Genomic DNA, 24,810 nt, shown 5'->3' on the forward strand with positions numbered 1-24,810 from the left:
TGTAAACTCATGTCTTCCATATCAGCTTGTTGACTAGCATCTGCTCTAGGCCTGTATTTGGCCCATGAAGGCTTCTGTTACCTAGAACTTTGAAATGCTTGTCCTTCCCTTTGTAGCTAAGAAGATGGCCAGTTCATCTGGTTTAGTGCACTCCCTGAAATGACACCTGCCTTCCAGGACCTTGGTTGAGTGTGAGCCACACATCCTTCTCACTCCTGAGCTCAGTGCCAATGCATGGAGTAAGATGAGATCTTTTCAAGCCATTCTCCATCTCTACCCACCCTACCTGCAACTCCATTCCTTTTTTGACATATGAAACCAGACTGTTAAGCATTCCGTTTCCATGAATTGCTTTAAAGACATGTTTTATTGTGTCTCTGTGGCTAAATTTGCAAAGGAACATGTATTTCTCTGTCAGTACTGAGTCATGTGCTAGTTCTGCCCCCAGAATAGATGCCTCAGGAGAGGGACATGTGCACAGCCACCCTGACCCCTGATGACGTGTGCCCAACAGTTATCTCCGGCTTGGGTGGGGAAGCTCATGGGTTTGGAAACAGGTGGATCTGGCTGTCAGTCTGGCTGTGTGGTTCTGCTCTGTCACATCAGCTCTTTGGACCTCAGTTTCCTTGCCTATGAATTTAGTAAGAGCTCGACCTTTTTTTAACCATGACAGGGTTAGGTGAGGGTCCTTGGTACAGCTAGTGTGGGTCAACCATTCTCCTATTCATGCACAACCACATCCAACATGGCTTCGCTTCTGAGGTCAGGTATGACTGGGTGTGTCCAGAGTGTGGTGGGCATGGACTAGGGGAGATCAGTTATGACTGGGTGTGTTCAGAGAGCGGTGGGCCTGAGCTAGGGAAGATCAGTTATGACTGGGTGTGTTCAGAGTACGGTGGGCCTGGATTAGGGTATGGCTCAGTGGCAGAGTGATTGCCTAAGTTATGTGAAACCCTGGTTTCTGTCCTCAGTACTAAAAGGAAGACAAAAGCTAGAGCGCTGTGCCTATCAACTGTCAGCTCTTCTTACTGACTGGCTTAGGACATCATCTCATTAGTATGTAACGTCCCAAGTGAAGAACCTCCTGAGGAGATTGTCATAGTGGTTTCTGGCCATAGTTGACTTTGTGGTTATAATTTTAAAGGGAGATAGGAAGAAAAGGCCCCCTGCCTCTGCCAATGCTTTTTCTTTTCCTTCACAAGTTAAATACTTAGTGTCTCTGCCAAGCACAGGTGTGTGTGTGTGTGTGTGTGTGTGTGTGTGTGTGTACCAGACCTGCTTCTAACTTTGTAGAAATAAGTAACTTGGTCATAGTGGTTATCTAGTTCTGTTTAAGACATCTCTCTTAAAAATAGTGGTTTTAGACAATATCTTGTCATATTGTTGACTTCTGGCAGAATTTTCAAACCAACATATGTGTGGATTGCTCTAACAGTGAGGAGTCTAATGCCAATCCTCCCTAGGCCTCAGTTCCTTGGCACAGGATAGCTCACAGCAGAGCTGGCTCTGTTGTTGCCTCCAACACAGGGAACAAGAAGAGCCTATGAGAGGAAGAAAAGAAGGAAATCCATCTTGAATTCTAGTCTAAGCAGAGGCATCCTGGTGCCTTTGCCATTTCTCCTTGGGCTAGAAATGATAGGAAAAGATCCTGCCCACGTTTAGGAGGTTGGGGCACTGTGTTGTTTTAACAGAAGCTTCCATCACAGGCAGGGAGAAGACTCTCTGGGTGAACACAACTTCGTGCTGGGAAAGTTTCCCACAGGATTTTCAGGGAGGTCCCTCTGAAGGGCACACTCAGGCTCAGGCCTGTGTATGGAGAAGAAAGCAAAAAATATTCAGGCAGATAGACTGGAACATGGAGTTGCAGCAGCAGAAAGAATGGGAGACAGTGTGGACTTCGGTCAGGAAGGTTGGCAGGCTTAGCCTGCATTCAAGAGCCTGTGATGATGAGGTTTGCTGCCTTATGGAGCTCTCCTGTGGAGAACTGGATGCTGCCATCGGGAAGTTCACTCTTGTTTCATTTCATTCTTTTTTCTGTGAGATAGAGTCTTGGCATGTAGCTAGGCTGGCCTTGAACTTTCTGTCCTCCCTCCTTAGCCTCCACAGTGTTGGGATTACAGGTGTGTGCCACTGTGCCTGGCTTAGAATTTTGCATTTGTGTTGAGTTGGAGCTGGTCTTGCATTGGCCTGGTCATTGGGAGTCGTGGAAGTGGACTTGACCTGATGAAGAACTAAATGCCTGGGCTCTTATCTCAGGGAACTCCCAGGGAGAAGAAGGTGCAAGATGGTGATAGAAACCATTCTATAGCTGATGCCCAGCCCATAGATGTCAAAGGCAAGCTACTCTTGTCCACCAGGAGTGGGTGTGAGGAGCTGTTGAGGAGAGGCCTCTTTGAAAGTGACAGGCAGTGCTCAGTGGAGTACTGAGGAACTCTTGACAAGACAGAATAGCAGGCCCCTTGTCTTCATTTTAGAGAAAAGAGACAGAAAGTCCTCGAGGGGCACCAGGGTCCAGTCTGAGACCATGGAAATGTTAGTGTTGCATCTCTCTGAGCTTAGGAAAGCTTGCAAGGTTTATGTCATATTTAAAACCCTTTGTTGCCTCTGCTGAAGAACATTCCATTGGCTCAAGAGCTAACCCTGTCTGTGCCACATGCTCCGGCAGCCCATGCCAGCTTGGCTACTGCTGGTGTGTCTCTTCATTGCCACGGTTGCATTTCCTCTCACCTGTTCTGCGCCTGGAGACTGCATTCTAGGTAGTGTCCCCAGAAATTCACATGCACAGTCCTGCAGTCTTCTCCATAAGTCCTGACCCTTCCTGCCAGGGACACCAGCACCTTCCCTGCCATGGACACCAGCACCTTCCCTGCCATGGACACCAGCACCTGCCTTTCCATGGACACCAGCACCTGCCCTGCCAGGGACACCAGCACCTGCCCTGCCAGGGACGCTGTCACTTTCTTTTGCAAAATGGAGCTTGAGGTCTAGGAAATCCAGCTGGCATTCCTGGATCTTGAAGTTGGACATGAGGGAAATGGGTCCCCATGAGACCCAGTGCCTTCAAAGCTTGTGTCCCTTTTTTTTTCTACACACTTGCTTCTCTCTCTGTCTCTGTCTCTGTCTCTCTCTCATTCATTCTTTCCTTCTTTTTAAAGTCTTAGGGTCAGAATGCCTCTCTGATGTTCATTTTAAGATTCCTCCAAGTGAGACAGGGCTGAGGGGGCAGTAACCCAATCAGTTTTCTCTGTTTTGATATTTCCATGCTGCCCATGGTGCCTGGACTCTTCATCCATTGTCAGTGAGTGAGTTCTGAGCACTGCTAGTGCCAGGTGCTGCTTGTGTGTGCCATGGACACAGTGTTGAACACATCCCCATCCCTGGTCTGCACTCCTGGGAGACAGACCCATAGAAATAGCTAACAATGTGTGACTAGGGCTGTTCTCTGGGAAGGTGGGAAGAGAACCTTCAGCCTTGACACTAGCAGCTGCCTAAGCCAGACTGAGCTGAGAGTTTGTGGTCCAGATGGCTGGGAGGTGGGCAGGAAGCAGCATCAGGCACAGTTCAGTGGGAGTCTGGGCAGCAGGACTGGCCAGCTGACTATGGTAATATGTTTTCTGGCCTGTAGCTCAGCTGATCTTTCTCCTCTTATTTCTTGAAAAGAAAAGGTGCTTCCATTGGGTATAGATCATCACTGGGTGTAGATCATTCCCAGGGTGTAGATCATCAATTCGTATAGATCATCCACTAGATGAGGATATTTCCATGGGTGTACATCATCACTGGTTGTAGATCATCCACTGGGTATAGATCATTCCCTAAGTATAGATCTTTCCATGGGTATAGATCATCACTGGTTTAGGCAGAGACTGCTTGTTTGTTCATTCCCAGCTGCCCAGACCCAAAATAACCACACAAAAACTATATTAATTACAATACTGTTTGGTTGATAGCTTAAGTGTATTTCTAGCTGGCTCTTACATATTAAATTAATCCACATCTATTATTCTGTCTATTTCCACAAGGCTCGTGGTTTACCAGCAAGTTTCCAGGGCATGTCTGTCTCCTTTGGCAACTACATGGCATCTCCTTGACTCTGCCTTCTTTACTTCTCTATATCTCTGTTTGGATTTTCTGCCTTGCTCTATTCTGCCCTGTGATGGGCCCAGAGCAGCTTCTTTATTAACCAGTGGCAATAAAACATATTCATAGCATACAGAGGGGAGCCCCACATCACCTGAAAGTAGATAATTCCCTGGGTGTAGATCATCACTGGGGGTAGATCATCACTGGGTATAGATCATCACTGGGTATAGATCATCACTGGGAGTAGATCATCACTGGGGGTAGATCATCACTGGGGGTAGATCATCACCGGGTATAAATCATCACTGGGGGTAGATCATCACCGGGTATAAATCATCACTGGGGGTAGATCATCACTGGATGTAGATCATCACTGGGGGTAGATCATTACTGGGATAGATCATCACTGGGTATATATCGCCCATGGTTGAAGTAGCTTTGTAGTTCTGTTGATCGTCTATTTTTAGCATTTAAAAAATGCTTATAGGTCAATTTTGTTTTTGCTGTTCTGTTTCCTGCTCTAAAGGCAGTAGAACCTTGGTGAACTTAGCCAAAACCAACGTGGACTAAAGTCTCATGCATTAGACAGTTAGTACTCTGAGGGTTAAGAAGAATCACCCGAGTGAATTGTACAGTCACAAGGACAAGTTGCACAACACAATGACATGTTTTCCATGGAGGCAGATAAGCAAATAACAGTAACTAGTTGTAATGAATAATTGGAGGCAAACTCACTCTTCTCTGCTAGACTCGGGAGGGACATAGAAGCACAACCCAAGAGCAGATCTGTGCTTTTGAAGAAACTGAGGGCACAGGCTCTTTTCTTGCTTTCTTGGATTTTTCTCACAAGCACCCAAGTTTTTTCACACAGACTCCATTCGTGGACCATGTTCTGACATCTCCTCATTTTTTATTTTTTTAATATCAGTATTTCCATAGTTGTTTTTATTTGAGATGCAGATAAATATAGTTTTCATTTGATGTATGGATATCCTATAAACAAGCAAATTATATTAGAAAGCCTTGTGTGTAGTACTCTGCCACCAAGATCAGGGATCCAAACTATGTCCAGTACTACTGTTTACATTATTTTATTGATCAGAGAAATTTAGAGAATAGCTTGAAAAGTGACTCGTGATTAGTAGTTTTGCCATCTTATAGAGTATAAGTCCATATTTGGCTTTAATAGGAATACAAATGTTGTGATGTCCTGTATAAATAGGAAGTAATTTAAATCCCAAGGAAAATTAATGAATTCATTCTCCAGATGGATGAATAAATCTTTATAGTCCCAAGGTCCATTCATAAACACAGAGTAGAGTAACCTTTCTCTTGGTGCACAGAGTCTGAACTTGGCAGGGCTTGACTTCTGGTGATATGGTCCACATAGCCTTTTGTCCTTTATTTGGAGGTTTTCTATCTTTCTGGTGACTTCTGAAGTCTTCTCACCCTCCACCATTATCCTTTATGGCGCTGGGCTGGAGGAGCCATAGAGGAATACATACTCTTTCAGTGGATCCATCTGCAGTGGCAGATGCACACCCCTTCCAGTTTTCTTCTGGAGAAGTTAAAATATGGCAGGTTAATGTATCAGCTTGCTTCTTTCTATCTGCAATAAAACCAGAGATGTTAGAATATGCACATATGAGTCTTGCTGGAAATAATCCTTTGCAACATAAGCAGAATCTGAAATGATATTTAAGGGTTTATGAATTAACTGTAATAGAGGAATCAAAACAGCCAGCTCCACCTGTTGGGCTGAGGAAGCAGAAGTGTTAATAGACAGAGGAGTAACTGGACTGCGAGTCTCTCCTGTGCCCTTGGCTGAGCCATCAGTAAAATAGGTATCTGCCTGTGGAACGGGAGAAGGTTGGACAATTTCTATAATCACAAATTCAGTTTGTATGAGAAAATCCCATAACATAACAGTTGGATAATGATTTCCTATCCTTCCATAGTAATCTGTGAGTGAAATTTGAGAGTTCATAGAGTTCTCTAACACTCTAAAAGTAAAATTAGTTAAGGGCAGTTAATAGAATATAGCAAGGATCAGATCCATATAACTGTTGACATCAGGTTCTCTCCTGATTTACTAATTGAGCAAGAAGAGTAAGGTAAACAACATTTTATAACCCTTGTGGTGTAAATAAATCCATTTTAAAGGTTTATCCTCTTGTGCCATGATATTGTAGGAGACAATTTTGTGGGGGAAAATAAGTACCTTTAAAGGCTGTGAAGGATCCACATGATACACAAATGCTTCTTTTAGTCTGGCTTCAAATAGCTGTAGTTCTTTTCTTGCCTCTCAAGATAATATGCAAGGGCTGTCCAATGTCGCTTTTCCTTCTAGAGTTTTAATTGGGTTGGTTAGTGCATATAAACATTTTGATTTTGTTGAAATTTCACTGGAAATACCAAGCACAGCTCATGAGACCAGGAAGGAATTGCTAAACGAATCCATTTCCCTGCTGTGCCCTAGTTCGTCTAGGTTGTAAAGTTAGCTTTTTCATAGGCTCTCCTAAGTCCTCATCAAAAACTGGAGAGAATTCAAATTGATTATCAAATTCGTCACCTCATACCCCAGGGTCATTTTCAGGCAATGGAGGATACATATTTAAAGGGGCTCCAGTAAGGAAGCTAAGGGAACCATCATCAATTTTTGCCTGAACAGTGTGGGTGTGGGTGTGTGTGTGTGTGTGTGTGTGTGTGTGTGTGTATGCATGTATGCATCCTTTTTGCCTCTTTTACCCATTTTAATGTTTGATCATTCAGTTTATATTCATGCAAGAAATTAGCCATATCTTTCTCATAATTACAGTCCTACTTAGACTCTTCCTTAAGCATTTTAATGACAGTCCAAATTAATAACTAAGTGACCCAGAGTGGGTCAGAGATCTTTCCTGCTTGTTTTTATGCCTTTCATTATTCTTTTGGACTTGGTCTTCACTTCATCCTCTAAAGTTCCTTCTGGGAATCAGGAATTACACTTGTGATCCTTCTTTAAAAATGATGCACAAGCTCACCATAAGGCACAGCCTTTCCTGGTTTCTGGCCCCGTATGCTCACCTAACCTCCTTCTGGGAGTATAGAAGGAGCTGCGGGCAGGCCTGTTTTTCATCCCTCCTGGCTCCCGCATAGCTAGCTTAGCACCGGAAATAACAACACACAAATTGTATTCTGTTAAATACTGCCTGGCCCATTAGTTCTAGCCTCTTATTGACTAATTCTCACATCTTGCTTTAACCCATATTTAGTAATCTGTGTAGCACCATGAAGAGTGGTTTACCAGGAGAGATCTTAACCTGCATCCATCTCGGAGAGGAGAGCCATGGCATCTGCCTGAAGTATCTGCCTCACTTCCCTTCTTCCCAGCATTATGTTCTGTCTACTCCACCTACCTAAAGGCTGGCCTATTAAATGGGCCAAGGCAGTTTCTTTATTAACCAATGAAATCAACACAAACAGAAGACTCTCCCACATCATGGGAGGGTCTACCTCATAGCTGACTTCAGGGGAGTGGTTTGTGGGAGAGCTTGTTTACCACTCTAACTGGCAGTTGGGCCTGGGAGAAGGGAGCCTGAAAATAAATGCTCATTCAAAGCATCAGACAGTGTGTCCTCTGAGGGTAAAGAAGAGTCACCCGAGTGAAGTGTACAGTCACAAGGACAGACTGCACATGACAAAAGCATGTTTTTCTATAGAGGCATTAAATAACAACAGCTGAAATGGACTCCCTCCTATCTGGGAGAAGCATGAAAACACATTCCAAGAACAATTCTGTGTTTTGAAGAAACTGAGGTCACAAGACTCTTGTTCTTACAAGCTCTCCGAAATCTCTGCTCAGCTGACTCCATTCTTGGACCATGTTCTAACACTGTACATGTTCATTAAATGCCTTGTGTCCACACACAGACATAACAGCTGCTCTTGGATACAGGACACGGTCTGCACATGGTCCAAGATTCAGACCCAGGCATCTACCCTTAGACCCATGTTGTCTCTTTGTGAAACAATCCCATCTTGTCTTTCCCATGTGAGGATCATAGAGCCTGAGGAACTGAGAAATGTGGCTGTTGCCTGCACTAGAGCTGTAGAAGGGGAATTGTGCTCCCGTCTCTGGAGCGTTAGTTCAGCATGAGCTCACTTAATGCTAACAATAGCTCTGCCACCTAACCGTGCACATGGTGCCATCAGGTGGGTGTTGAAATCAAGGCACACAGCATGTGACTGTCAGATAGTCTTCCAGGTAATCTCTGAAGCAGTGTCCCATGCCATGGCTTATACTCTAGTGTGGTGTGCACCCCTGCTCTTACATACAGGTGCTTGTATTCACAAATGACACCATACACAAATAGACCTGCCCCTCCCCTGCAGGGGTGAGGCCTTGTTCCCCTTAGTGGGTTCCTGTCAGGTTTATGTGAGCATTGTTTAGTATGAGAATGGGGATCTCAAGGGAGAAAAGCAGTTTTGATATTCATAAAAGTTAATGTGTTTCATTTACTGTCCCTCCTTTGAAATTTAGACCTAATTTATTGAGCCATGGTTGAAATATTCAGGAGGCCTCTGTTATTTCTTCCAAAGGAATATGATTGAAAATGCACAGCAGCCTCTGCTGATTTCTGGAAGACGGTCTAATCTGACAAAGAGCCACATAATTTAAAGTTTGCTTCTTTTTATAAAGAGCCAGAGCTTTCCAGCATCCTGCAAAATTAATGTGGAAGCAGCACTCGAGGGTGAAATATTTTCTGGAGAAGCCTTGGAACCCAGGAGTATCTTATGTAACATGCAAGCCTGGCAACTCATTCCCTGGAAAATAATCAGCTGTCCTTGGGTCTGGCTGCTCTGAAGTCATCCTTTACCTGGCTTAAAACCTGATTAGCCGGCTGGAGTCCATGCCTGATGGGATGGGAGTGGGTAGGAGGCATGCTGGGGAGTGCTGTGGAGTTTTAAATTTATGTCTATAGGGCAGCCCTTGTCCTGCTCTCAAACCTCAGCTTATTGTCACTTCCCCTGGACCCTTCCCATGAATCCATGCTAGGTGGGTACCTCTTTGCAGTGCTTCCAGAGGTCTCAGAACTTCTGCCGTGCCCTTGGCCACATTGTATGCCAGTACTCCAAGTTAGGTTCTGATCAACTGATGCCCAGACCAACACTTAGCATACACTGACTTAGTAGATGTTTTTTGAATGAAGACTCATGAATTTGTAGCTGAATATGTGAATGACGAGATGGTCCCAGGATGGAGCACACTGCCCTTCAAGAGGGTTGATGTGAAGATGTTCTCGGTCTGCCTCTGTGAACTTGTTCCCACACCTGTTAAAATGAATCTAGAATGTAGATGCCGAAGAGAGAACAGCGTGGCTGCTTCCTAAAGCCCACACTGGATGTTCAAGTCCCTCCTCTGCTTAAAGTCTTTAGACAGCATTGACAAATATGATGAAATGTGTCAGCAGTTGGCCTCAGAGTAACAGGGGCGAGGATGGGCTCAGCCTTGCGTTGGAGGGGACTGGAGCCAGGCAGCTCTGACAACTGGGCATACCCTTTTCAAACATCCCCATGATTCAAAGTTTAGAAGTCCTTTAATAGTTTCCTGTTAATTTCCCTGGGCTGATACTGAAGCAATGAGGTGGCAAGTAGGAGGAGGAGTAGGGTACGTTCCAGTTAAGGTGAGGGCTGCTGCCAACCAGGTCAGAGGGGCCCTGCATCCCCCCATCATCTATGTATCTCTCTGCAGCCTTCCCCACTTAGCAAAGCTCTACTCAAATTGCAGTTTATTTCTGAGCTTTATCCACCCACCCACCCACCCACCCACCCACCCACCCGCCTGCCTGTCCGCCATCTGTCCGTTTGTCTGTCTGTCCGTCTATCCATCCATCCTCTCCTAAGAGACCCCTCAGTAATAAAAGCTGCTGGTTTTGTACCATTCACTCTATGTTGAGCATGACAGGCTCAACAGAGGCTGTTGTGAGCATAAGAAATTCTTAGGTAGTGGTCCCTGGCGCCCGGGTTCTGAGGTCTCAGACATTATAGCCGGTGCTAGTGCTGCTCCTATTTTACAAGGCAGAGAACTGAAGTCTCTGGCCATAAAGGGATTGCTGCAATAGCAGACACCAAGACCATGATTGTGTCACATAAAACTGCCATAGGATACACGAGTAGGGCTGGGTAGCGAGCCATCACACAAAGTAGACAGCACACCTCCCTGTCTGTTCACAGCCCTGATACAGAGCACAGTTGTCGCCCAGCCATATGGGCCTTACTTGTGATTGCTTCTGATGACTCTAAGCCCTGCAAAGTGTATTCTCACTGGAAGAGTTATAGGAGGGCCAGTGGAGGGAAAGGGGGCACCCCTCTGTTAATTCAGCACAAACTTTACCTGGTTCCACACAATAGTGGTAATTAGGACCCATTACAAGCATAAAACACCACATTCAGCCAGTCCTGTGAAAATGGGTCAAGAATTACTTTAAAAGCCTTGTCTGGACTCTCTTTTGAAACCGCTGCCAACTGTTCTAGGCTTGCTCACAAAGGGCAGCTATTGATTTCTAAGGATCCTAGGATGGTTGGCAGCTCTGTGGGGCCTCACCTCCTTCCTAGCACAGAAAGCCTTTTCCAGCCTGAGGAGCAGTGGTGGAGGAGGAGGAGGGGAGAGGCAGGACTACCATCAGATTGTAAATGCTCTCTGGGTATCTGCCTCAGCCAGGTCCAGCACCATGCCGTCCTTTAACTGGCTCATCCACCCAGCAGCTGACAGGCCCTGTAGGAGGAGGCCGCTAGTTAGTTCCCGGCCACTTAGCCCTGAGATAATCACACAGAAACTGTGTTAATTAAATCACTGCTTGGTCCATTAGCTCTAGCTTCTTATTGGCTAACTCTTACATCTTAATTTAACCCATTTCTGTTAATCTGTGTATTGCTGCGTGGCTGTGGCTTACCAGCTAAAGTTCCAGCATCTGTCTCTGGCAGGGCTACATGGCTTCTCTCTGACTCCGCCTTCCTTCTTCCAGCATTCAGTTTAGTTTTCCCATCCTAGCTCTGTTCCCCTATAGCTCTGCTATAGGCCCAAAGCAGTTCCTTTATTAACCAATGATAGTCACAGCATACAGAGGGGAATCTCACATCAAGGCCCATTCATTTAACTCATGCTAAAGATTAAAGGCTCCACAGAATATATATTAAGCATCTTTCAGGTTCTGTTTAAGCACCATGCATCAGCTGGGGGCTTGGGGTCAGAGGGTGCTATGGTGCTTGCCCAGGTTGAAGCATGGTTTTGCAGTGGATGGAGGAAAAGAGCAGACCTGAGAGATTGAGGGCATTGGTTCTACAGAGCCAGCGTATTGCTGGCTGACACTGCTGGATGTCTGTCTGATGGTGGCAACAGTCGGCAGTTATGAAGCCCCCACCACATGCCCCGTAGCTTTCTGGAACATTAACTGATTAACACCTTTCAGGACTTCTGAGGTTTGTGTTATTTCCCCTGTTTTATAGATGAGAAACTGACCCCTAATGAGGAGAAAGTAAACTGCCCAAGGTCACAGCTAGGGAGGGGACAGGTGGCTCTAGATTGGAGCTGTGGGAATTGGAATCTGCTGTGCTATGGGCTGTCCCAGCAGTCTGGGAAGATGGTTCTGTGCCTATTGTGGCTGCATGGAACATCTTGCATTCTTTTGAGGCAATGGCCCTGAACTCAGAGCAGGACTGTACCCTGGTTGCTGTCTTTCGATTTCTTTTTTTTTTTTTTTCCAGAAACCATGAGGAAGATATCAGCATTAACTGCTGTTTTAATACTGTTTCTGGGTTCTTGGACATTGTTCACTGGCAGGAATTGGTGTCTTCTTGGCTGAAAAGAGAGACTGTTTGTCACCTTTTCATGAGTCTGGCTTGTGATTCCCTGCATGGCTGTATCATTAAGCGTGAGGGTCAACACTGGGGCCTTGGTGGCAGCAGTTCAGACAGGGTAGTGACAGTTATTGACACCTGTGTTTCAGAGGCCTCTGTTTGCCAGGTAAACTGTAAAGCTCATGCTAGGTCCCCCCATTTCAAATGGGATTTTTAGAGGTCATAATTCTGCATTTCTCAGAATGGTACCTACCAGGTAACTATGATCAGCTGGGTCCATGCAGGAAAAACCTACCTTCCTTACCACAAAAGAGATTGGCTTCTGACTACACTGCAGATTTGGACACAGATTACTGCTAAGGCTGCCGAAATGTGGGTTTATGTCTCTGCTCTGCCTCAACTGACCCTGGCAGCTTATCTATAAGGAATGGTTGCACCCTGTTGGAAGGCCCAATGGACTCCTGTAGTCTCTAAGAAGCTGTGTGTATGCCTATGATAGGGTAGCTAGTACTGGCTGGGTTTTTAAGTAGACAAGTGCCATACACTCTTCATGGAGAAATCGAGGGCTCTCCCAGCAGCTACCACAGACAGGCCCAGAAGGCAGAGCGAATCCTACCTCATAGATAGATTCCGAGGCATCTGAGCATAAGCTTCTTATGAGAAGAGCTTCAGTTGCTGCTGAAATCTGGGGCTTGTCTTGTTCTTTCTTAATCAAGAGGCCTCTTTTGTTACCTGAAGGAGGTAAGCATGATTTACTTGAATGGGACTAGATAGAGAACATTCTAGTATGAAAGGAAATGCCAGAGGCATTTTTATCACATTTATAACCCTTTGTGATTTGGAAGGCAATTATGGTAACTCTGGGATCCTCACAAATTTAAAAGCTCTCTCATAGCCCCAGATCCATTGTATTTGAAGGTCGTTGTCCTGATGCTCCAGCTTGAGGAAACACTCAGCTTGCCGACGCTCTGAAAGTATCATCTTCCAGGAAGCTCTCATCTTTCCTTCAAAACACAACCATGATTCATCTGGCCAAAGGAGACAGTTATGTGTCCCTTCTGCCATCCTACCTCAGCGCTTACCATGATGCCAGCAGCCAGTTAACAATACGGCAGTCTCGCTTTGAGAAGCCTTTAGCCTCCAGAGTGCTGTTCCAATTCCTTCTGTGGCATTCTCCCATTTGACTTCTCTGGGCCTTCTTCTCTGGCCCCTCCTCCATGTCTCTTGACCTGTCATGTGAAGGGTCTCACTGGGTGTTTACCCTGCCTCAGTCCTACTGCCATTCTGTGAGCTGGCATCACCTCACATCTTCACTGTGGCCAATTAACTGAGCGTCTGCATCTCAGTTTTGCGATGCTTGGCCTCAGGTGCGTAGGCCCCTCTCTCTGTCTGTAGGGTGACTTCCTACAGCTCGGCATGACTGTCAGGCCCAGCCATGTTACAAGGAGTAAGAGTGAGAAGTGGAGTGAGGGAGAGAGTGTGGACTTTATCGTGGGGCTGGACACTGGTGTCTCCGAGAGCAGGTGAGAAGGTGATGTGTCCATGAGAAGGACATGGTGTCAGCTTGTGGGGAGTGGGTTGGAGGGCATCTGTTCTCTTAAGCCCAGTCTTGTAGTTCCATTGGTCTGTGGTAAAGAAAGTGCCGTCCCCCAGCCACAGGTACAGAAGATGGTGATTTCATGGCCCGCTGTTAGTCTTGTGACAGTGTGGTCTGTTTGTGACTCATCTCTCTTCTGAGGTCCTCTGAGTTCTGATGTTGTTTCTTGTTGTATTTGGGGTTGGGAAGAGTTATTTGAGAAGCAGGGAGCTCACATGGCCCGCACAGAATGCGAGCTGTCTGAGTGCTTGTGTGTAGGAATATGCTCTCTAAAACTCCAAGTGAAATCAGCCTGGTAGCAATGAAGACCTAGCTTCACGGTGAGATTATTCCAGTCAAGTGTTGTGTCCTTGGTCCCATTGGCAAGCGTTGTCAGGTCTGGTCAATCATGGTTGTGGCACAAAAGGGGGTCAGGGTTTTGACAGCTTATAATGAACACGCTGGAGTCCTGGTGGTTTGATACTGTAAGCGTTTGTGGAATAGTGTTGTAGCACTGACTCCTACAATAAACCCAACAAAACCGTGAAACTCCTCCTTGCAGGAGGAAATGGCTGCAGCACCTGTTTGAAGCCCACATTTTGTGGGAGCACATTAGCGGGCCCATCAGCACTGAGGCAGCAGCTGTGGACTTCCTGCTTGTCTTGAGGAAGACTGGAAGTTCACATGACCTCCATGGGGAGGGTCTTCAGGTGTTGTTGGTGATACTGTGTATGTGTGTTGAATGTGAGATAACTGAAGTTTTGTGAGGAACAAGTGGGGAGAACTGATCTTTGGTTTCTGCAAGCACAGGGATGCTGAAAGGCGCAGTGGCCCCCCACTTTGTCTGTGCTTTCTCTTAAGGCGTCTTTGGTGCCATTGGACTTAACTAACGTTTCATATCCTTGGTGAGATTGGTACATTGGGGATATAGGACACCATAAAGAAGGAATCCCCAGAGCAAGTAGATGGAAGCATCAGATGAACAGAATGTGTTCTATGTGTAGAATTGTCAACGAGTCAATGGATATACATATATACATACAGGCATGCATGCATACATACTGAAAATTAGCTCCATCGTGGATCACTCAGGAAAAGGAAGGATGAAGCCTGGGAAGGCTCACTGACTGCATGGTCATGTGTCTCTTGGCATTTCAACTCCTTAGCAGACTTAGTTAAAGAATGCCTTCCTTTCTCTCTGATGAATGGAAGAATGCTCATTACTAAGAAGCTTACATAAGAAAGCAGAAAGAATGGCAAGAAACCTCCTTGGATTTCAGACTGCTTTATATTTTACCTTTGTCATAAGTAGTGGAGCTTCCTTTTGCTCCCTGAGGTGAGACTCAGGATAGTGTCCTCCCAGCCCTCCATGGAAGCATCTGCCTATGTCCTTTCCTCCTCTGGTACTCTGGCAGTATCTTATATATCATGTTGGATTCTTGTGTCAAATAGCCTGGTGTTATTATATGTATCTAAGCAGGTAGTAAATGCTATGTGAGTTCAGGGTTCGGGAGGACTCTGTTAGGAGGCAGCAGCCAGGCTGAGTGAGGCTGCGTGCACAGGGGTCTTCCTGCATGTAGTAGTGAGGCAGTGGGCTGCTTCCCGCCACCCGGCTAGCTTTACACCCGAAATAATTACACGGAAACTGTATTCATTTAAACACTGCCTGGCTCATTAGTTTCAGCCTCTTATTGGCTAATTCTCATATCTTGCTTTAACCCATATTTAGTAATCTGTGTAGCACCACGAGGTGGTGTCTTACTGGGAAGGATCTTAGCCTGCGTCCATCTCGGAGAGAAGAGCTATGGCGTCTGCCTGAGGCGTCTGCCTGACTCTGCTTTCTTTCTCCCACAATTCTGTTCTGTCCATCTCGGCCTACCTAATTTTCTGTCCTATTAAAGGGCCAAGGCAGTTTCTTTATTAACCAATGAAAGTAACACATAGGCAGATGACCCTCCTCCATCACCTGCAGGGCTCACGGACAGCGTTTTGGCCAGCTGCATGTGGGGGCTGGTGTAGTTGTAAGATCCTAGCATGCGGTAGAGCTCTGATGTTCCCTCCTTCACAGCCTAGAACAGGTCCTTGAAGCTCCTGAGTGCTAGTTCTCTCTCTGGAAGGTGGGACTAATACACAAGCCCCTCAGAGCTTTTGCTAAGAAGCTCACAGAGAGCATGGAAAAGATTTGTTCTGATTTGGAGACAATGGTGGCTGCAACAGTGGTGCTGCTGAGTGTGTGTCACCGTGGTTACAGCGGTGCTGCTGAGTGTGTGTCACCGTGGTTACAGCGGTGCTGCTGAGTGTGTCACCATGGTTACAGTGGTACTGCTGTGTCACCATGGTTACAGCGGTGCTGCTGTGTGTGTCACTGTGGAGGCAGTGGTGCTGCTGAGTGTGTGTGAAGGTGGTTACAGGGTGCTGCTGAGTGTGTGTCACCGTGGTTACAGTGGTGCTGCTGAGTGTGTGTCACCATGGTTACAGTGGTGCTGCTGTGTGTCACCATGGTTAAGAAAGAACCTGTTTCCCTTTTCTCACTTGAAACCAAGGACTCAGTGAGCAGAATGGCATGTATTCCATTGCACCTCTAGCTGGGGCATCATAATTATTAATTTATCTTTGCACTGCTAGTGTTGAGCCTAGGGTCTAATGGATGATAGGCAGTCACTCTGCCACTGAGCTACACCTCCGGCCCAGAAAGCAGAGACTTTCTTGACAATCATAACTCTGACTACAAAACAAACCAGCCCTTGGTGGAAAAGTGTTGTTAAGGTTTGGAAACAGTCCAGCACTGTCATCTTTGGACCATAAGCTCACCCAGTTCACATGCTGCTGGGTACACCACGCTTTGGTCTCCAGCTGACGTCTTGCTGCAGCCTGCCAGGAAAGAGGCTGCAGAGAAACAGGAGCTCAGCGTGGACAAGGGTGCTCCTGGGCCTGACAGTGTCCTTCCTGTCTGTTTCAGGTGGCTGAGATGCATGGGGAGCTGATTGAGTTCAACGAGCGACTACACCGGGCCCTGGTGGCCAAAGAAGCCCTGGTGTCCCAGATGAGGCAAGAGCTGATCGACCTCCGAGGTCCTGTAAGTGCTCTCCACCCCACCAGGCAGGTCCTTGTCCTGCCATCTGCCTCTGCCTGCCCTCGCTATGGGCACCAGGCCTCTGTGACTCAAGTCTTACTGCTGCGTCCGTTCATTCCTGATGGTGTCAGTGACTCAGGAAGGTGCAGGCACGGAATGAAAGAGGTCGTCCTGCGCACTGTGTAGACTATACTCTTTCCAGCCCTCCATGTCCACGTGTGCTGGGCAGAAGAAACATGCCATGCTCCCTCCACAGATCTGCCATTTGGACAGATTTCCAGTCAGGAAGCAGGGTTGGTTTTGTGTCTTGTACCCATGTGGTCTGCTGGTACAGATAGATCTCTTTGTTGCTTCTTTTTGCTTGATTTTGTTCAGTAGTTTGGTTTGAGGAGCATCTCGTATAGGCTGAGTTATAGGCCTTTTCACCCACTCTGTTGATATTCTTGTAATTGGTTGTTGTGGGGCCAACCTGGGAATTCTGGACTTCCTGCTTTCCACTCCATAGGAGGTAGTGATTTCATCTCCCTCAGGCACCCCTGGTTGAGAACTGCTCATTGGGTCATTTCCTTGGGCCCATCATTCTGTTTCTGATGAAACACAGCCTATCATCAGTCATGCCCTTTAGACATTCACTTGTTTCCTGTATCATATCATTATGGGCTGTGATGTAGGAATTTGGATACTGGTCCTTCCATGCGTGCACATCATAACATCATTTTCATTTAAAAATCTTTCCGTGCAGAACTCTGCGTTCCAAGGATCAGCAGGTAAGTGGTATGTACTCTCAAGTGTTCGTTCCACAGGCTCAACTTTCACCAGCCGTAGCCAGTTCCATTTCAATTTACCATGTCCTCTTTCCTCTTCTGTGTATGGGAGTCAAATACTAAGTACTAGTTAATCTTTGGACATCACTATATACGTCTAAAAGTAAAAATACAAATGTCATACCCTTCTTACTCCTTACCTCCACTAAATCCTTTACTGCAGCAAATATTAGTGTTCAAACGTCCAACTGTCTCAATTTTAAAATCTGTGATACACATGAGGCTCAGACATTGTAATTTATTGATTGTCTCTTAGGTTTCTTTCTCATAACATAACAGTGATGGTAAGATATAGCTAAATGATCCCAACCATTTTAGGCAGACATTTCAGTAGTGTTGTGCAGACATGCTAGCCGTTTATCTCTGGAGACTGGTCATCCTCTCTACCGGAAATAAAATGTTAACCCTTTCTTCTGTCAGCCTTCCCCATCCACCGTGTTGTCTTTGGGGACTGCCTGTTGGGTCCTCCTTGTCTCTCTTTCCCCTGCAGTTGGTTTACGGAGAGCACTGGCTGAGTTTACTTGATGACGTCTCTGGGCCGAGCTGCCTGCACGCTCCTCCTGTCTCTGTTGTCCTTAAGCGTTTGGTCCGGATGCTTGGGATCAGTCTCATTTCACTGATGGCGTAGCTCTGCTTAACTGTTTCCTGTCAGATCCCACAAACTCTGCTGTCTCTCTTGGTGATGGCAGAGCCATCTGTTGTTATCCCCTAGGCCAGTCACCTTGCTTTGCCCTCAGGTCAGTGGCTCCTCCTCTTGATGCCTTTGCAGCCCTGTGACCAAGGAAAGACAGTGGGTGGTGAGTGCAGATGCCCAGACGCTGACCCTGTCTCCTGTGAACAGGGCAGGTCTTCTTGGTGATCCTACTTCCGTGGCTAGCTCTGAGTGTTCCAGACTTTCAGGGCTGACTGGAGAGAGGACATGGGCAGGCAGGAAATGAGCAGTGGCTCCTTTTAGCAAAGGGTCAGTCTGAACCCGGGTAGTGGACTTCGTGCTGGAAGAGCATTAGGTGTCCACTGTCGATGTGGCTGCTATTACAGAGCAGCTTCTGTCTCATTCTCATGTGAAGGATGAAGACTGTTAGCCTCCTGTACAGGTAGTGAAGCTGGCAGCGACTGAGCAGTTGTCACTGTCCACGTGTGATGTGCTGCCTTTAAGCATGAGTGTCTTGTTTTCATTCCCTCCCTACCTAACTGTTACCAGTTTTGCCCCTCATCCAACAGAAGAAGAAACAGGCTTAGAAGTGATTTAAATGGCTTACCCAGTGTCCTCAGTGCGAAGCGGCAGAGCTAAGTCTGGCTTTAGAGAATGGGTTTTATTTATTAGTTAAAAATGCCAACCTTTTTAGATTTGTACAAAAAGTCTTATTTTACGATATGGGTTGCTTTTTATGTTACCAGGGAACGGGCTAGGGCGATTGCTCAGTGGTTACCAGCACTTGTTCTTGCAGAGGACCCAGATTATGTTCCCAACACCCACATGGTGGCTACAAACATCTGTAGCTCCAGGTCCAGGGAACCCGATGCCTTTTGATCTTTGAACACACCAGACATGCATATAGTGCACTTACACGTACTATATGCAAACACTCATATAAATTAAAATAAATCTAAAAAGAACTTGGATGAATCAACCAAAAGGAGCAAAGATTTATTGGCTCACAGGTCAAGGGGACATGATCCATTATGGTGGCACAGGAGAGGTTTGTGACTGTGGTAGTGAGTTTGAAATGGCTGCTTACGTGGCATGGATGGTCAGGAAGGAGAGAGGCTCCCACCCACACCCAGTCACCTACTTTCTCCTGCTTAAACTCCATCTAGTCCCACAACCTCCGCAAATAGCCAGTGACCAAGTGCTTCCACACATGAGCCTGCAGGCTATTTCACAGTCTTGATATGCAAGCAGGAGGTTCTGATCTCTACAGCCATATAAAAAGCAGATGTGGCAGCTTGTGTCTGGAATCTAGCTGTGGGGACACAGAGACGATGCCAGTCAATAAGTTCCAGGTTTAAATACATACAAACTTAGGAAAATCCCTGTCACTGAATTCTGATCTTCTCTCTCATACATACATGAATGTGCAGTGCACATGTACACACACACACACACACACACACACACACACAGTCGGTAATTTATGAGGAATTCATTAAGAAGTAGAGAAAGGAAAATCTCTAGACCTTCCCCTCTGCCCGGCACCCTCGTTTTGGGACCCACGAGCAGGAAGTTTCCGGTTGGGTTTATCTCTCCAAGACCCCTGAGCAACCGTGCACATTTCATCAACTGCTCGTCTGCTGCAATGGTCTGTGTTTCACTTCTCTGCATGTGACAAAGCACCTGAGAGATGTTTCCATGTGGCTTTACCCACTGATCTATTTAAGAGCAGACTTGTGCTCCCTGGGGTGGGTATCCCATAGTCTAGATGGCCAGACTTGCTGAAAGATTTTGAAGTTTCTCCTTTTTGTTTTTGCAGCGGTGGTAGAAGGGCATCCTTGTGAGGTCCTGCGACCAGATGAAAAGGCCATTTGGCAGCTGCTTGCCCAGACAGGCTCAGAGCTCTTGCCGTGCAGGGTTGTGGGGTGCTGGGAAGTCCTTCCTCCAGCTGCTGCAGGATGGTTCTGAAAAATCCAGAGGCTAGCACTCTGCAAGAGGCCAGGATACAGTAGAATCCTGTATCCTAGTGAATGTCCCTAGGAAACTCACCCTCTTTTACAGATGTATCACCTCCGTGCAAAGGGTTTAGGGTCCCCTGCATTTCCGTCATGCTCACCACCCTCCTCCTCAGACCTGGGCCTCTGCCTCTGCCTCTGCTGTCTCCTTTCACTGGAAGGCTTTGGACTCCACCATGTCTGTCTCTTTCTTCTTCAGGGAACTTTAACCTATGTGCCAACACATAGGTAGATTTGCCTTCAATGTTTCTGCATGTCTCTCCCTTCCCATCCTAACAAGATTCCCATTAATTCATCATTGATTTGTCCCCCAAGTAGGCACTTGGCAAATGTGCGAATGAGTGAATGCCACTGTTTTTTTTTTTTTTTTTTTTGGTTTTTCGAGACAGGGTTTCTCTGTGGCTTTGGAGCCTGTCCTGGAACTAGCTCTTGTAGACCAGGCTGGTCTCGAACTCACAGAGATCCGCCTGCCTCTGCCTCCCGAGTGCTGGGATTAAAGGCGTGCGCCACCACCGCCCGGCTTGAGAAACCCTGTCTCGAAAAACCAAAAAAAAAAAAAAAAAAAAAGACTAGTCTGGGCTACAAAGTGAGTCAAAGATTTATTGTATATGTATAACAAAAATGCCACTGTTATAAGTGACGATGTCCAGGCTCTTCCTGGGCCCTGTGACAGACCAGCCCGTTTCCCCGTCCATGCTGTGCTTCTTGCTCAGACCTGAATGCTGTCCAGGGCAGCTGTAATTGTCATTACCTAGAAGGGTAGAACTTCTCCTCCCTGACCAGGGCACCAGGTGCAAAACCATGACTCTTGATTCCTGGGACCATGTTGTACCCCCCTTCCGTTCACACGCTTCAGTTCATGCTCCTGGGGTACAGCGGCCTCGGATGAGCCATGTCCTCTGAGATGAGACTCTCAAAGGTCCCGCTGTCTGCTGTACACTTGTTTGACCTTCCTTCCTCTGGCATTGTGCACACAAAGGTTTTTGTTGTTGTTGTCCTTGTTACTGTTGCTTATTTAGTTTTTACTTTAAAAACTTTTCAACTCTTGTTTTGATCATACTGATCGCTTTGTCTTGGAGTTGGAAGCGTCAGCCTGGAGAAGGCAGACTTTCCTAAAAGCACTGGATGAAAGGCAGCACAGTTGCCTTTGCTCCCAGAGGTTCTCCCTACAGGCCTGGCCACACGCAGCCTTCCCAGAAGCTCCTTCTCCAGGGACAGAGTTTCTAGGAAGGGACTCTCAGCTGTTTTCTGAGAAAGACAGTGGGAAAGCGCTGACATCCCTCATGGTGCCAGTTCCTGATACTTTCTCTACTGGGCTCCTCAGAGGCCACCATACCTCAGGAGTATGACTTGGCTGTGTAGGGCCAGGGAAATGAGACCACAAGGTGTGAGCCCAGGTCACTAGGGTAAGGCAGGATGGGCATTCATTCCCCGGCCCTCCTGGCCTCCAGGTGTCTTTGCAGCCTGCCTGAGATCTTTTTTCTAAATACTGATTGCCTAGGCCTTGGGCTCCTTTAACTTGTCAGTGGCAAGTTCACTCAGTTTTTTGTGCTTCTCCCTCTCCTCCCTCCCTTCTGCTTCTCCGCCCTCCCCTCCTCTCCCTCCCTTCTCTGTGATGCTTCTAGGTCTGTGAGTGCTACTCTCCCTTCCTTTCCTTTCTCTAGCCATACCTTTTCCCTCCCTTGCCCTCCCTCTCCAGGTCTTCTCCCTCTTCCTCCTCTATCCACACCTCTCTCCTCCCTCCCATGTCTTCTCTCTCCTCCCCTCTCTATCCACACCTCTTCCCTCCCCACATGTCTTCTCACTCTTCTTTTCTCTATCCACACCTCTCTCCTCCCTCCCATGTCTGTCCCTCTTCTCCTTGCTGCCATCTCTCTCTGTCTCTTTTTTGCCCTCCATGTTCACCTCTCTTTGTCTCTGCCACCAGTCTCCCTCCCTTGTGCATGAGTCCCCTATGCCCCTTCCCTGTTCCATTCTCCTGCTCCTCTTTGTCTCTTGCTTAGTGACCTTTACAAGACTGTGGTACAGTAGTAATTGCTACTTAACAGCAAAGCCATACATCCTTCCTCTTCTCATCTGTGATTTCTGTACTGTGTGTGCTTGTGTATGTGTGTGTGTGTGTGTGTGTGTGCACGCGTGCGTGCGTGCGTGCATGCGTGTGTGTCCCAGTGAAGCACGTGTGTTGGGGGAAGGCATCCCAGTGAAGAGGGTGTGGTTTCCTGAGCTTCTGTTAACTCCTCTGTGGACTCTTCCCTGCCCATCCCTGCCTGTGCTCTAACTTGGGCCCTGACCTGTATGCTTGTAGATCTCTGTGTGGCAATGTTTCTTTTCTTTCTTTCCTTCTTTCTTTCTTTCTTTCTTTCTTTCTTTCTTTCTTTCTTTCTTTCTCTCTTTCTCTCTCTCTCTCCTCTCTCTCTCTTTCTTTCTTTCTCTCTCTCTCTTTCTTTTGTTTAACTTTGGAGATATCTTTTTTATTGATTTTTTAATTGAGCTCTACATTTTTCTCTGCTCCCCTCCCTGCCTCTCCTCTTCCCTTCAGCCCTCTCCCAATTTACTCAGGAGATCTTGTCTTTTTCTACTTCCCAGGTAGATTAGATCCATATATGTCTCTCTTAGGGTCCTCACTGTTGTCTAGGTTCTCTGGAATTGTGATTTGTGGGCTGGTTTTCTTTGCTTTATGTTTAAGAACCACGTATGAGTGCGTATGATATTTGTCTTTCTGGGTCTGGGTTCCCTCACTCATATGATGTTTTCTAGCTCCGTCCATTGTGGCAGTGTTTCTTACTCTGAGTTATCCCTTCTTGTCTGCATCTCCTTTTCCCTGTGGACTGCATGAGCCTCTTCTCACAGCCTGGAGCATGTGTCATGTGAATGTGACACACACCTATGGTAGCTATGGTAACACTACTAACTAGGGCTCTCCATTGTCCAGAAAAGTGGCCTTCTATCTCTCCAGATTGTCTGGGTAGTTAGGATAGACTATCCTTTGATCGTCCCCACTGTGCTCAGGGTTTGCACTGACATCTTCTCTCCGCTATTGAGACATCCCAGCTGATGTGAGAGAATGATGATTAAAGTGCAGAGATGAGAGGACTGGTGGGCCCGCCCCACAGTCTGTAGTCAGGGTCACATTAGAATGGACCATCTCTGTATCTTTTATATCTCCAGAGGGACTGACCTCATGATGGAGCTGATGCTGTTTAAGGACAGAAACTTAATAAGAAATTTACTTTTCAGCTTGGTGGCAGTTGGTAAATTTCTAAGTACCAACTTGTCTGAGGTCCCCTTGTAGCTCTGAACAGCACATCCAGGTTATAAGAGGCCTTTGAATTCTGCTTTTGGACATGTGTGTTTTAACTGTCTGCTGTCATGCATATTATTCTGAAAAGTGCTGTTGAGAGGCTTTTAAAAGTATATCCCACATAGAGGCTTAGCACAAATATTAGTTTTTTGACACAAAATCATCTGGGAATATGCTTGCAAGACCCTCTCTAAATTTTGCCATGCAAGGAATAAAAAGCCCTTCTTGGGAACAGCTTTGATTTTTGTTAATGGGCAGCTGCCTTAGTAGTGCTGTGACTTTGGATGCATACTGATGCATACCTTCCTTTCCTGAAGCCCATGTTCTCTTTGTGTTGCATGGAGTATGATCCTCCGGCTTCCACCCTGCACAAGCCAGGGTGTGCCTCTTCTGTTTCTGCCTCTTCCCTAGGAGGCAAGAAGGCCAGGATAATACCTGGGAGTACATGCATCTTGCTAAAAGGATCCCTGATTTAGTTCAGAAATCAACTTGGTTCCCCAGATGTGTTTTCCAGGAAGAGGTCACTATCCCCATACTGTCTGCTGCCAGCCTTTGAAAACCATAGCCACTGTCCTGTGGGGTCTGTGAACTGCTCTTTCTGATGGGGATGATCTTGTTGTTCAGAGCTTGAATGGAACACTCCCAAATACTGAAAAATAAAATAAAATGTTGACAAACTCAAAAAGATCCCAGCTCCCCTTATTCTTTCCTTTCTTTCCTTCTTTCCTTCTTTCCTTCCTTCTTTCCTTCCTTCCTTCCTTCCTTCCTTCCTTCCTTCCTTCCTTCCTTCCTTCCTTCCTTCCTTCCTTTTTTCCTTCCTATAAAACGGTTTTCTTCATTTCTGCTGTGCTGTTGTGGAATATCACTGTTATGGCCTGCATGAGTATGCATGCCCAGTGTGGGTCACTACCCCACCCTGTGAGAGCCAAGTTCACAGCCAGTGCTTCCTGCCATGCCCTCATGGGGTGCAGGTATTTTCTTAGTGATGTGTATGCATCTCTCTCTCTCTCTCTCTCTCTCTCTCTCTCTCTCTCTCTCTCTCTCTCTCTCTCTCTCTCTCTGTGTGTGTGTGTGTGTGTGTGTGTGTGAGAGAGAGAGAGAGAGAGAGAGAGACCCAGAGAGACAGAGAGAGAGAGACAGAGAGAGAGAGAGCCCAAGGAAAGGGAAGTATTCTGGCACTAAGCTGCATTTTCTTAGCTTGCCTTGAGTTCACTATGTAGCCTAGGCTAGCTTTGAACATGTGATTATCTTAGCCTCCAAGTAACTGTAGGTCTGGTCATAAAACCTATGTCAATGCCTTTTTTTACTTAAAACTTTATTGCAAACACTTATGCATACTTAAAGATAGAATTTATAGTCATTAAGAGTGTGATAGTGGTACTTACACTCTGTAACTTTTTTCTGGAGATTGGTTAACTTTGAAATGTGCAAGGAGATTATTTGGAGC

At 46.4% G+C, this 24,810-nt stretch overlaps 1 protein-coding gene across 4 annotated transcripts in view; it reads left to right on the plus strand.

The window, feature by feature from the left end:
* Snx29 (sorting nexin 29) overlaps positions 1-24,810 on the plus strand; it is a 428,110-nt gene that overhangs the window by 279,556 nt on the left and 123,744 nt on the right. For all 4 annotated transcript variants that reach the window (XR_005285098.1, XM_038327322.1, XM_038327324.1 and 1 more), the window contains one exon: positions 16,458-16,574. Coding sequence is in view for 3 of the 4 variants with exons in the window: in XM_038327322.1 (XP_038183250.1) it covers positions 16,458-16,574 (117 nt within the window). In the remaining variant the exon portion in view is untranslated. The remainder of the gene's footprint in view (positions 1-16,457; positions 16,575-24,810) is intronic.

This window comes from Arvicola amphibius, chromosome 4, assembly GCF_903992535.2.
Source record: "Arvicola amphibius chromosome 4, mArvAmp1.2, whole genome shotgun sequence".
Taxonomy (NCBI): Eukaryota; Metazoa; Chordata; class Mammalia; order Rodentia; family Cricetidae; genus Arvicola; species Arvicola amphibius.